Source organism: Solanum lycopersicum, chromosome 10 (genome assembly GCF_036512215.1).
Source record: "Solanum lycopersicum chromosome 10, SLM_r2.1".
NCBI lineage: Eukaryota > Viridiplantae > Streptophyta > Magnoliopsida > Solanales > Solanaceae > Solanum > Solanum lycopersicum.
This window is the reverse complement of record NC_090809.1, coordinates 1,156,603-1,170,315: the sequence shown is the minus strand read 5'-3', so window position 1 is coordinate 1,170,315 and position 13,713 is coordinate 1,156,603. Positions and strand designations below refer to the sequence as shown.

Below are 13,713 nucleotides of genomic sequence, written 5' to 3'. Positions count from 1 at the left end.
TTGTTTTTAAGATTCATGACCAAGAAAAATTGAAAGTATGTTGAATTTTTTAATATCATCTTTAATAAATTAATGAGTGGCGATGTTTGTTCAACCGGAGTGATCGAAATAGAGCTAGACGAATATCGATCAATTTTTAACTCCAATGTTTGAATTTCTCTTCTTCACATATTAAATTAGCAGATTTTTTTTACAAAAAATGAAAAAAAAGAAAAAAGAAGAATGAAACAAAATGCTAAGAATTTTGAAACCATTAGAATGGTGGGGGAAGAAGATAACCACTGATGCTAAGAATTTTGAAATCATTAAAATGGTGGGGAAGAAGATAATCATTGGAGCATGGGTATGGGGGTTGTGTTGGGTTGGGGTTGATAGAAATAGGGAAGAAGAAGAACAAATCTTCTTTTTTGTTAATTATTTTTTTTAAAAATTAACTTAGGGGTATAAATTAAAAAAAAAGAAAAAATATTATTTTTAATAAATTAACGCGCTCAAGGAAAGTGAATTACACGTTTTTTGTCATGTCAGCATTTTGTGTCTAATAGGAATGACTTTTAAACAAATAAAGTGTTCAATTGGCACAAGAATTAGTTGAGGTGTCTAAATGAATTATGCGGACAACTTGAGTGGCCGGGAGATGACTTAGGCCTAAATTTTAAACACATTCCATGTTGTACACATCTGTCCTAATTAAGCAATAAATGCACTCCTTTAAACTACCTAGGTTTAACTGGATTAATCTCGCCGTGCTTTTCTCCTGCTCCGGTATGTATCTTTTTCCATCGTTAAATTTGCTTTCTCTGTGTTCAATTGAATCCTTCTGCTGGTTTGATTTAGATTGATTCTGTGTGTTTGAATTTTGTTGCTGCATCGGCTTTATCTCTTTGAACTGAACTTGGGGTAATTCAATGGCGGATCTGTTTGTTTATGCGAGTTACGCCAGAAAAATCTGTGTGTCTTTCTTAGTTTGCCTTTTTTTTAAATTTTTTTTTTGAAATTTGCTGTTTTATTTGATTGTTTGATCTTCAATTTGAGTCGGACTGTGTGAATTGAATATCGCCGTGGGCAGCGCTACGGCTTTTTCCCTGTTTTTCACCTCTGGCATTACTTGTCAATAAACTTCGTGTTGACAACAAGATGCAATTCAACAATTTTAATTAACTCTCTATGTGTGCAAGCTACCTCTATGTGTGCAAGCTACTGCTTTGATGAATTGGTGTGAGCTATATTTTCCACATTTGTGCATTATGCTTCAGCTACAAGTAATTATATAATTGGAGGATACCCTCTTTTCTCATGTTCAACTGGCTGAGGTTGGTTAGTTCAACCAGTTACTTGATTAATTTGTTTTTTCATGAATTTGATTTTATTTCTCACCCAAATCTAACTACTTCTCCCATGGCTTCTCCTCTGTCTACTTCATTTTGTTTGACCTCAATAAACTTGGATAAAATATATACAATGAAACATCAAGAACCATTTTTCTCATTTCATAGCCAGTTATTAGAATGCAGCTTATGACATATGAATATACCATGGCTTGTTTTTGTTTTGCTCACAGGTGTCATTTTGTGCTTGACTCTCACATGATAGTGGTATGCTAACAGCAATAGTCTCGAAAATATTGGCTGAAAAACTACTATCCATGACGGCCGAAAAAGTATATCAAATTGTCGTTTTCAAGGTATACACATATATAGAACTACAATTAGACAAGCTTCTCTCTGTAATTTCTCCTTAAATTATATATGATCCACATCAATCATTGGCAGTTGCCTATATGAACTGCCAGTTTGCTCATAAGCTTTTCAGACTTCAGCTACAAAAGCCGTTATTCCCAAAAGCTTGGCACACTGATTTTCTCATCCTGCCCTGAAAAGAAGCCCTCAACATATGCGCTCCTCAGTGAGGGAACTAAGAAGCAAAAATTCAAACCACCTACTCATATGAAGAAACATTAATTTACGTTACAGTTTTTAAACTACTTATTTCCTAATTTCTTTGTTCTTTTACAATACCACATAGCTCTCATAAAAACTATAGTTGAGTGCGGCCAATATTCAATCACATGGTTTGACAGGTATAGCTGGATTTTGGTTTCCTATACCAACGTCTTATAATCAGCTGCCTCAATGAAGTTTCTCCTTTTTTGTGTAAATGACAGTTACTATGTCTCCGGTGCAGAATGCACAGTTGCGAGTGAATTTTTTGTTGCACTTTTTTTTGATACAGGTCCGTTTTTTTTCTGGGGAAGCACGGTTTTCGTGCGTGCTCGTTTCAACGGGAATAAGTTGTGTCGCTGCCACTGAAGGAAGAAGTTACAAACATGGCGATACCACTAAGGGCAATGGGAGAGTTATTGAAGTATTGATTTACGAACAGGAAGCTCCTAGAAAATGCTCCTAGATATGATTAAAAGGTATTCCTAAAACAAAATTTTCAATAGTGATTTTTTGTTATATTATTGAAACTCTTCTTGCAATTAAATTTTGTGCTTGTCCTAAGAATGTCACTTTTAAGCACATGAAAATTTTGCCAGCTTTTTTGGCGCAACCTTATTTATGTAATAGATTCCATGTTGGACATGGCTAGAGATTTGCACAATTTTAATTTTGACACTCTAGATTAGTGCTTCCACAAACCTTTTATAATATTCGCACTCCATTTGAAATTTGAATTTCTTTTACCTAAAGAACAATCTCATATTTGGGTTCGTCTCATTGAAAATAAAATTGGGAAGGGAAGAAATGATGAAGTTCAAAATCTCATCATCATAGAAAGAGTTATTTTAACTGAGCTAATATGATTGGTTCTGATAAAACATACAACTTTATAGTAGTTTTTGTTTACCATCTATGTTGGGCCCATATACAAAAATCATTAATTTGAGGTTAGATTTAAATGACATAATAGTTTCTCCTCCTAGTAGCTATATTTTTTTCCGGGGTTAATGTCTCCTTGAGAAGTAGGATCCATCTTTTCATTTACATACACCCAACTACAAAAAAGCACATTGTAATTGTATTTTGGGATATTCCTTGTATATTTAATTCCAACTTTTACCCAAAATTATTTTATTCCATTTTTTCCCGCCTTGGATAAAGCAACCCAAGATATACAATGAAATGACATAAATTGACTAGTTTCTATTATTGCAAAAACACCTTGCAATGAGCTAAATATATATTACAACAAAGGACGCTACCTGCAGCCTATGGACTAATGTAGGACTAGCTTCCACTTCGTCCCCAGCTAAAAGTTTCGCCAACCTCTTTATCATCCTAGACTCTTAAAAGACGTGGAAAAAACTAGGACTCTACAAGACATTTTTGAATTTTAACCAATTGAATTCCTTCGGAACCCCAAATGAAAAACCATTAAGATGTTTCCTTAATGACTTTGTTGTAAAAGGTCACTCAAATGCTTTTTGTTATTCCTAGCTTTTAATGGTGTAGTGTGAAACATATTTGATGAGTTATTACTTAAGATAATGTGTGTGAGAACATACTATTGAAATACTAGAATTATCGTGTGGACTGTGGAGTGGTAATTTAGCTTCATGTGCATATTAGAGATGAGATAAACTCTAAAATTACGATGGAACACTACTCAAAATACCTGTAGGAGTGTAGCGATAGTACCAAATTAGTGCCACAACAGGGGGCAAATTCGGGAGAAGTTACTTCTTCTGGAAAAGGAAAACAAAGACAATAAGTATAATTAGGTAACTCTTAATTCTATTTAGCGGAATATCAAAATGGTACTCGATCTAAAATGTCAAAGTAAACCTATTAAGTGAAGAGAATTAAAACCTTGAAAATCTCTAGAAGAGTGCTTTCATGAAAATTAGGGTTACAGAGAACAAACACAAGTTGTTCAACGGATTGCATTTTGCGATCCTTATTGGGCGGTGCTCCAGTGCTGAAAGACGATGATGACATACCACCTCCTCCTCTGAAGTTGCCAACACCTACGGAGTCCCTTCACTTTTCCTACTTTATGCTCTCTCATTTTTCTTTTGCTTCTGAAATGAATAAAGACAGAAATCACCGTGAATTTTATCTTTGTTCAGTTCGGGCAAAAAAAAAGAGAGAAAATAAAGTAAGGTAAGTGAAGGACAAAAAAGATAAAACATTCAATTGACGCTTTAGAATGGAGAACCTACCTCAATCTTACTCCGTCGGTATCGACAACTTTAGAGGAGGACCTGGTATGTCGTCATTGCCTTCTTGCGGTAGAGCACCCTTCAATAAGGATTGCAAAATGCAATTCGTTAAACAACTTGTGCTTGTTCTCTGCAACCCTAATCTTCGCGAAAACATTCTGTTGGAGTTTTTCAAGGTTTATTCTTCTCACTTTGGAGGTTTACTTTGACATTTTGGTTTGAGTATCATTTTGTTGTTTTGCTAAATAGAATTAAGATTTACCTAGACATATTTATTATCTTTGTTTTCCTTTTGACTGAAGGAGTTATTCTCGGATTTGGCCCCCTTTTTGTGGCACTCATTTGGTACAGTCGATGCACTCCAAGTATTTCGAGGAGTGTTCCATGGTAATTCTAGAGTTTATTTCATTTCTCAGATGCACATGAAGCTAGTACCACTCGGCATTGATTATATACTCTGCACCATTAAGAATAAAAGGAATCATCTAAATGACATTTTACAACAAAGCTATCAAGAAATTTTTTCAATTGGAGTTACTATGAATTTAAAATTGAAATTGTCCTGTAGTCCTAAATTTTACTCCCTTAATATCTTGTAGATTTTTTAGGATGATTAAATAGTTTTGTAAAATTTCTGGCTAGGGAGCTAGCTAGTCCCACATGGCCATGGGGTACTTCCCTGGTTGTATTTTGAACTCAGCTCATTGCAAGGTTGTATTTCCAATAATGAAAGCTAGACAATGTGTGTTATTTTCATTGTTTATGTTGGATTGCTTTATTATGTCTGAATAAAATGATTTGGAACCAAAAAAATAGGGCAAGTCTCAAATAAAATTTCGATTTGCTTTTCCGTATTTGTTTTGATGTAGATGGAGCCAAAACCCCACTTGGAGGAGACATTAACCCCAAAAAGGGAAGTATTAACTTTAGGAGGAGAAATTTTTCTGTCATTTAAATCTAATTTCAATTTAACTGCTTTTGTGTCTTAGCCCAACTTTGATGGTAAGCAGAAGCTACTATATCATATATGTAGGTAGTTGTATGCTTTGTTAGAACCAATATTACTGGTTCATTTAAAAAAACATACAATTTGGATATACAAATGTATTTATATATAAGTATGCTACGTTAAATTGAAATTGTAAAACACAAATATTTGTGAAACACAATTTAAAATCCAAAGAGAGTGAATGAAGTAGTGATTTAAGAACAGGATGCTCCTAGAAGAAGCTCTTACTCACTTTTCCTGTCCTAACTCAGCTTCTAATTACCAGCGACTCTGCGTTCATCGGCAATGCTGCTCTCGGCTTAGCTATTTCCTGTTATTTCTTCGTGACTTACCCTGATGTTGACTGCGGTAAAGCTAACTGACATGTCTGCTGCCGATGTGAATTTGTTAGAGTTGTTGTCCGTCATGGACTCTACAAGTGCCTTAGTCATGATTTGGCAGTTCTCGATGAAAAGGTACATACTAGTATCTAACTTATATGCATCTACTTCACATTGTTGTATTTTATCCTTCCGTCCCATATTAGTTGTGGTCAATTTGACTAATATTAATCTTTGGAGCTAAATTGGATTGCAATAGTTTAATTTTTTAAATTTGAAATTTGGATATTCACAAGATATACATGAAATACTATAAGTTGCAATTCATCTTATATTAATGTGGTGAAAAGATATATCTTTGAATGTTGGTCAAAGTTGATATATTTCACAATCGAGAAGCAGATAGTGACAAGTATTTTGAGGGCGTTGGAAGTAACTATCAAAGTATCAATATAAGCATATAATAGACACTGTATACAAGTAAATATTTCAATAAAAATTAAGACAATTTCGATAAAAATTAAGACAATACCACCTAGTGATGGCACTGGTCAGATATTGACCTCTGCCTCGTGTATTAATGTTCAAAAATTAGGTAAAAAACATAAATAACCCTCAAGAATAGGGTTCCCTTAAAGTTAAAACATGTAATAGGCTTTTTTTGGGTAAGTTTAGGAAGGTAATTTTGTGTATTTTTTTTCTTCAAATATTAGTTACATGAAGGAATTGAAATGACAATTTTACCTTTTGAAATCATAAGAGGGTAAACATGCCACCCTTTTACACTTTAAGGTCTTTAAAAATGTGTATATAACTAGATGAATGTTTGAAGTATAGTTTGATCATCTAAATTGTAAAAGACTACTCCACTTTAGAGAGTAACTAGCTTTATAGAAGTAAGCAAAGCATAAAATATGAACTTGGAGAACTCCTCCCAATTACTATATGGATTGCTCATATAAGCAAGTTCTCCAAAATTACGAAATGTATTAATTTGAAAAGTTCTTTGGTTTGGCTAGTCTAGTTCGGTTGTTGCATTTTATCCAATATGAGTGTCCATTTTGTTTCCATTTGTAAGTCTTCGAACTTCTATGAGCTGTACTTGTTTCAAATAGTGAAGATTCCAGTTAGCCATTCCATATGACACTTAATTTTCCTTTGGTAACAGTGTGTAATTGCGCATTTCATTGGCACTAGATTGTCAAACTGACTACAATAGTTCCTATGTGGAGTTGTAGTAGAGGAGACTTTGAATTTGACGTAAGTGAAGGAGCTCGTGATAACAGTGCAACAGGAGGAAGAGATGGAGTCCTACGGAGGAACGATAAAAGCACCAAAGGTCCTTGTAGACATTGTGGAGTCCATAATGGAGGCTTTATATTTGGATTGTGGCTTTGATGTGAATGATGTTCGGTGGTCAGTCTCTTTTACTATTTAAGTTTGTTTGGGCCAATGATCTTACGAAAACTCTATTTTCCTTATCCTTTCTGGATTTAGAGTATACCAATGTATCAATCAACTATGCCTCAATCCCCAATTAGTTAGGTTGGCTATACGAATTCTCTATATCTATTCCGTTAGATTTCTATTATAACTTGAAAATGTGATTTGTGGAATCAAAGATTTGAGTCTCACAGGCCTATTGGCTTTTAGTAATTGCTTCTAATTTACAACGTCAATGTTACTGTACAAGGGGTTTTAACTGTTATTTATCGAACCTGTTTCCATGTAGAGCTATTTATGCTTGTAACTTTGCATCAAACTGACTCAAGCAATACTACTGTATGTTTTGGTGACTTTTGCTGCAAGCTCAGTGATGTATGCTTGTTAATTTTTAGAGGCAAAACTTTTTTCCTCTAGTAATGTTTTTAACGTGTTATTCTCCAATTGTTGAATGAAAATGAATTAAAGGTATTTCTAAAACAAAATTTTCAACTATGATTTTTTTGTATTGGAACTCTTCTTGCGATTAAATTTTGTGTTGTGTCACTTTTAAGCACATGTAATTGTTGCCATCTTTTTCGGCGCAACCTTATTATGTAATAGATTCCATGTTGGACATGGTTAGAGATTTGCACAATTTTTATTTGGACTCTCTAAATTGGTGTTTCCACAATCCTTTTATAATAGTTGCCGTTGTAGAAAAAGGTGATTTATGTGTGTGAGAGAGAGGTCATCATTTGAGATTTGACTTCCTTTTACATGAAGAATAATCTCATATTTGGGTTTCGTCTCATGAAAATTAATATTGAGAAGGGAAGAAATGATGAAGTCTAAAATCTCATCATCTTAGAAAGGGTTATTTTCACTGAACCAATCGTATTGGTTCTGATAAAACATACAACCACCTATTTATAGTAGTTTTTGTTTACCATCTATGTTGGGCCAAAGCACAAAAACAATTAATTTGAGATTAGTTTTAAATGACATAATAGTTTCTTTACCTAGTGGCGATATTTCTTTCGAGGTTAATGTCTCCTCGAAAAGTAGGCTCCATCTGTTTCATTTACGTACACCAACTATGGAAAAGCATATTGGGGTTCTATTTTGGGACATTCCCTGTATATCTAATTCAATTTATACCCCAAATCATTTTATTTCATCTTTTCCTGGCTTAGATAAAGCAACCCAACATATACAATGAGATGACATAAATTGACTAGTTTCCATAATTGAAAAAACAACCTAGCATTGGGCCGAGTATAAATTACAACAAGGGATGCAACGTGCAACCCATGAACCAATGTAGGACTAGCTTCCACTCCCTCCCGACCCAAAAATTTCACAAACCTCTTTTATCATCCCAAGACTCTTAAAAGATGTGGAAAAAAAAATAGGACTACAAGACATTTTGAATTTTAACCATTTAAATTCCTCCGTAACACCAATTGAAAGGCCATTAAGATGTTTCCTTAAAATCATTGTCATAAAAGGTCACTCAAATACTTTCTTTTATTCCTAGCTTTTAATGGTGCAGTGTGACGCATTGTAATGAGTAATTGCTGAAGAAATGTGTGTATGGACAAGCAAAGGAAATGCTAGAATTACCGTGTGGAGTGGTACTTTAGCTTCATGTGCTTATGAGAGATTAGATAAATTCTAGAATTATAATGAAACACTACTCAAAATACATGTATAAGTGCAACGATAGTACCAAATGAGTGTCACAACAAGGGGGGCCAATTCGGGAAAAGTTCCTTCTTTTGGAAAAGGAAAATAAAGGCAATAAGTATATGTGGGCAAATCTTAATTCTATTTAGTAGAATAACAAAATAATACTCAATCCAAAATGTCAAAGTAAACCTCTAAAGTGAGAAGAATAAAAACCTCGATAAGCTTTAGAAGAGCGTTTTCACGAAGATTAGGGTTGTAGAGAACAAACACAAGCTGTCCAGCAGACTACATTTTCTGATCCTTATTGGGCGGTGCTCTGAGGCCGAAAGACGATGATGACATGCCACCTCCTCCTCCGAAGCTGATGACACTAACAGAGAAAGATTGAGGTAAGTTTGCCATTGTAAAGCCTCAATTGGATGTTTTTATTTTTTTCAACCTTTCGTTTATCCTACTTTATTTTCTCTAATTTTTCTTTTGATTCTGGACTAAACAAAGAAAAAATTGACCGTTGGATAATTTTGGTAAATAAAATTCACAGTTTTATTTTCAATCGCGGCACCATCAATGAATCGAACATGTGTTAATGTTAATTGGGAGCATTCCATAGTAATTCTCAAGTCAATCTAAAAAAAATAATATATCATTCACGATTCAGCGAATCCCAAAAATCTTCTTTTTGTCTGCAATTACATGAGAAAAGGACTTGTGAATTTCATTAATGATCCTCTTCATTGATTATCAACAAATTCCATCATTAATAAATATAGTTTCTTTAAAATAGTTCAAAGATCAAATCTAATCACAATTATTAGAAAAATAATACGAAAACTATGCTTTATTTTAATTAGGTTTTATTTCGGAAAATCTAACGATCAATCTTGAAAAATTACTATGGAATGCTCCCAAATAACATTAACACGTGTTTGGTTCATTGATGGTGCCGTGATTTTACATAAAACTGTGAATTTTATTTATCAAAATTATCCAACGGTGAATTTTGTCTTTTGTTCAATTTAGGAAAAAAAGAAAAAGGACAGAAAATAAAGTAGGGTAAGTGAAAGGATAAAAAAGATATAAACATATAATTGAGGCTTTAGAATGACAAACCTACCTTAATCTTTCTTCGTTGGTGTCAACAACTTCGGAGGAGGAGGTGGTATGTCGTCATCGTCTTCCAGCGCCGGAGCACCCCCCAATAAGGATTGCAAAATGCAATCTGTTGAACAACTTGTGCTTGTTCTCTGCGACCCTAATTTTCGTGAAAACGCTCTTTTAGAGCTTTTCAAGGTTTATTCTTCTCACTTTAGAGGTTTATTTTGACATTTTGGATTGAGTATCATTTTGTTGTTCTGCTAAATAGAATTAAGATTTACCTAGATATACTTAATGCCTTTGTTTTCTTTTTCTAGAAGAAGGAGTTGTTCCCGGATTTGGGCCGCTTGTTGTGGCACTCGTTTGGTACTATCGCTGCACTCCTACAGGTATTTTGAATAGTGTTCCATTGTAATTCTAGAGTTTATCTCATTTCTCATATGCGCATGAAGCTTAAGTACCATTCTACACCATTTAAAGAGTTTAGAATAGAAGGAAATATCTACATGACCTTTTACATGAAAACATCTTAATAATTTTTCGATTGGGGTTACTGTGAATTGAAAATGTCCTGTAGAGTCCAAGCTTTTACCCCCTTAACATCTTGTAGATTCTTAGGATGATCAAAGAGGTTTGTGAAATTTCTGGCTAGGAAGGGAGTGAGATCTAGTCCTACATTGGCCCGGGGGTACTTCCCTTGTTGTATTTTGTACTTAGCTCATTGGAGGGTTGTATTTCCAATAATGAAAACTAGACAATGTATGTTACTTTCATTGTTTATGTTTGATTGCTTTAGCATTGTCCGGAATAAAATGATATTGGGTAAAATTGGAAACAAAAATACAGGGGAAAGTCTCAAAATATAATTTCAATTTGCTTTTCCAGATTTGTTTTGATGTAAATGGAGCCAAAACCCCACTTCAAGGAGACATTAACCCAAAAAAGGAAAATATCACTTCTAGGAGGAGAAATTTTTATGTCATTTAATTCTAATCTGAATTTAATTGTTTTGTGTCTTACCCCAACTAAGATGGTAAACAGAAGCTACTATATCATATATGTAGGTAAAATATAATTGGTTCATTAAGTAACTTTTTCTACCATGATGAGAATTGAGATTCCGGACTTTATTCTCTCAATTATTTCATTCATATTTCTTGAACTTCTATTGTAGACATTTTCTGTTCAACTATATGTTTCTTATTTCTTAAACTCATAGTGTGGAAGTTCCTAGCTGTTTCTATTAGTTTGTTCTCGTTAATTTTCATGTTTGCAGGAGATAGTTTCTATCTACCCTGGTTTGTCGTCGCCAAGCCTGGCTCCTGCACAATCCAATAGAGTTTGCAATGCAATAGCACTTCTACAGGTGTATTAACTTCGTTTTGTTGTTGACTTTTTCATAGTGTTTCTTGATACAGTTTCTATTATTCATGCTTGTTGGTGATCTTAAAGTAATTAGTTATAGGTATAGAAAATTGGATATATTTGGGTTGTGATAAATGTATCAAGAAAGGTGGATGGTGAATGCAACAACTGGAATGTGTTAGTAGGGAAGTAGTTTAACTTTTATCTCTTTCTTGGAGCATGACTAGTATCACTTCCAAATATCTGTTGTTACCTTTGTATAAATGCTTTAAGATGCCTCTGTTATTTAGGGGTTTTGCTGGTCAAGGTCAAATTTTCTATCCCTTTTATTGAAATAGTTTCTCATTGCTTTCCATTTTGCAGACTGTAGCCTCTCATCCTGACACCAGAAAGTCGTTCCTCAATGGTGAAGATTCTCTTCTTTTTTTCTTTTTTTTTTAAAGTTCTCATATCTGTTTGTCAATGGCAATAAGCTTTGCCTCTTTTGGTATAACAACATAGGCCTTTTCTGACGGTACTTTTAGGTGGAATGCTAGAAAATTGTTGCCTTTGTTGATTTGCAGTTGCTTGTGCATGCAAGTTCTTTTCCATTACAATGACAGGGACACAAAAATCTCAACACTTCTCATAGTTACATCTCTTAAATCTTTTTCTGCTGGTACTTGCTTAGTATCATATTCACTTAAATTAAACTCTTATTTACTTGTCAAAAAGAATTCCATAGCTACAAGTCAAGAATAAGATCCAAATTGTATCAAATTAATGCCACCCTGCATTGTTTGATACATCTTTGGACAAGAATTTGAATTTGATTTACACTTGAAGACATTATACTTGGATTTATTAATCCACTACTTGTAGAAAAAAAAGTAATAATGACCGCTCGTCCTTGATAGTCACTGTTGTCCATAAAGAGGGAAGAAATGAAGAATGTTGTCGTACATAACTATCCCAGCCCTATATTATTCATGTAAAATGCTTTTTAACCTTCGTAAACTTAATATGTACATCCAAAAAATAAAAATCAAATAAATGGACATCATAATCATGATGTGTTCTTGAGATTTTGATAGACTTTTGTGTGATGATAGTTGTAATTGTAATCCATCATATTTGTGACATTTGGTTTCCCTTGAATAGATCCTTCTAACAGTTTTCTACTTTTCAGCAAAAATTCCTTTGTATTTGTACCCCTTTCTTAACACAACAAGCAAGTCAACACCCTTTGAATATTTGAGGCTTGCAAGCTTAGGTGTCATTTATGCCCTTGTGAAGGTAATATGTCTACCGTATTTCATGCGTCTCTTCTTCTACTTCCATTGTCAGTATAAAGATTTATTCATGATCTTATCTACTGGTAATGACATGAGAAGGAAACCATGATTAGTTAAAATTTTAGGAGCTGTATGTTATTCTTTACCTATTTAATCAATTATTGTTCTAAAGCTTAAATGCCCTTTGTTTACGCAGGTAGATGACACTGAAAATATCAGTTTTCTTATTTCAACAGAGATAATTCCGAAGTGCTTGTGCTCGATGGAGATGGGATGTGAACTATCAAAAACAGTTAGTGATTCCCCATGACCAATTTCCAGTTACATCCTCCCTTGACTTAATTAGGTTTTCATGCATCTAATTTATTCGTGCTGACAGGTTGCGACTTCCATTGTGCAAAAAATCCTTCTAGATGATGTGGGTCTGAATTACGTATGTTCCATATCAAAAAGTTTTTTCGAAGTAATCCAAGTTTTAGGGAATATGGTGGGTGCAGTTGCTGAACAACCTTCATCAAGATTGTTGAAACACATAATCCGGTGCTATCTTCGTTTGTCAGATAATCCAAGGTTGGTTTTCTGTATATCACCATCCCGGTTTTCCTTTCAGCTTTGCTTATGTGTGATATATCACAGCCCTTTTCGATCTTTCTGTTTCTGTGAGGCTAAAGGTGATGTGTTTGGCTTTATGGCAGGGCTTGTCAGGCACTGAAAATTTTTCTTCCCAATATGCTTAGAGATAACACCTTCAGCAGTTGTCTTCGTGTACGTATTATTTGGCAGTATAAGTAGCTCTATTCCCACCCCACCCCACCCATCGCGGGGCTTCTGCCTTAAGTGATCATGCAACATTCTTCTTTTTCTCTTTGGCATTAGACTTTTGTTATTTATTTTTTCAAACCACGACTGGTTTTGTCGCGTTATGTTATCAGGAGGATTCAATGGCGAGGAGTTGGCTGCTACAATTGCTCCTTAACGTTAATGAGAATCAGGTTGCTCCACAGGATGGAGGAGGATTTGATCATATGCCGTGATCTGAATTCATACAAATGGATTTTTGTTGAAGTATTAAATGCTCTTACTTACCTGCACTCGTATTTATTTATGAAGTGCATTTTATGTATGTGGATTATTATGAAGATTATTATTGGGATATTAAGAATATTATTGAACCTTTAGTAAAGCCTTTTCTCTTTGGGAAAAAACACTTCGTATCCCAGAAAAAAAGGGTAAAGTATTGTAAATGGTTATCTCTTTTCTTTCATACCTTTCTGTTTTTAATTATTAATTCGCTTTTGTTGCTTGATAACCATTTATATACTTTGATTCAAAGAGGAAGAAGCAAAAAGCTAAGTGAAAAGAGTGCTTGAT

At 34.1% G+C, this 13,713-nt stretch overlaps 1 protein-coding gene across 5 annotated transcripts; it reads left to right on the top strand.

The window, feature by feature from the left end:
• The first annotated feature begins 633 nt into the window (after positions 1-633).
• Positions 634-13,606, top strand: LOC101249588 (uncharacterized). 5 transcript variants are annotated; one of them, XM_069290167.1, is made up of 12 exons: positions 634-765; positions 1,562-1,684; positions 2,233-2,419; positions 5,440-5,629; positions 6,663-6,910; positions 10,980-11,069; positions 11,432-11,474; positions 12,237-12,343; positions 12,539-12,634; positions 12,722-12,912; positions 13,038-13,107; positions 13,275-13,606. In XM_069290167.1, exons 9-12 carry the CDS (start codon positions 12,605-12,607, stop codon positions 13,374-13,376), a joined length of 393 nt encoding a protein of 130 aa, XP_069146268.1. In that variant the 5' UTR covers positions 634-765; positions 1,562-1,684; positions 2,233-2,419; positions 5,440-5,629; positions 6,663-6,910; positions 10,980-11,069; positions 11,432-11,474; positions 12,237-12,343; positions 12,539-12,604; the 3' UTR covers positions 13,377-13,606. The 5 variants fall into 5 exon arrangements, with proteins under 5 accessions (XP_069146268.1, XP_069146270.1, XP_069146267.1 ...); XM_069290169.1 differs by having other exon boundaries at positions 5,426-5,629; positions 6,733-6,910; XM_069290166.1 differs by having other exon boundaries at positions 5,426-5,629.
• The last annotated feature ends 107 nt before the right edge of the window (positions 13,607-13,713 follow it).

Excerpts from the sequence above, each read along its gene's own strand:
- LOC101249588 (XM_069290167.1), top strand. The coding sequence starts at position 12,605 with ATGGAGATGGGATGTGAACTATCAAAAACA. Across the intron at positions 12,635-12,721 it reads GATGTGAACTATCAAAAACA|GTTGCGACTTCCATTGTGCA; the intron begins GTTAGTGATTCC and ends TCGTGCTGACAG. Across the intron at positions 13,108-13,274 it reads CCTTCAGCAGTTGTCTTCGT|GAGGATTCAATGGCGAGGAG; the intron begins GTACGTATTATT and ends TTATGTTATCAG.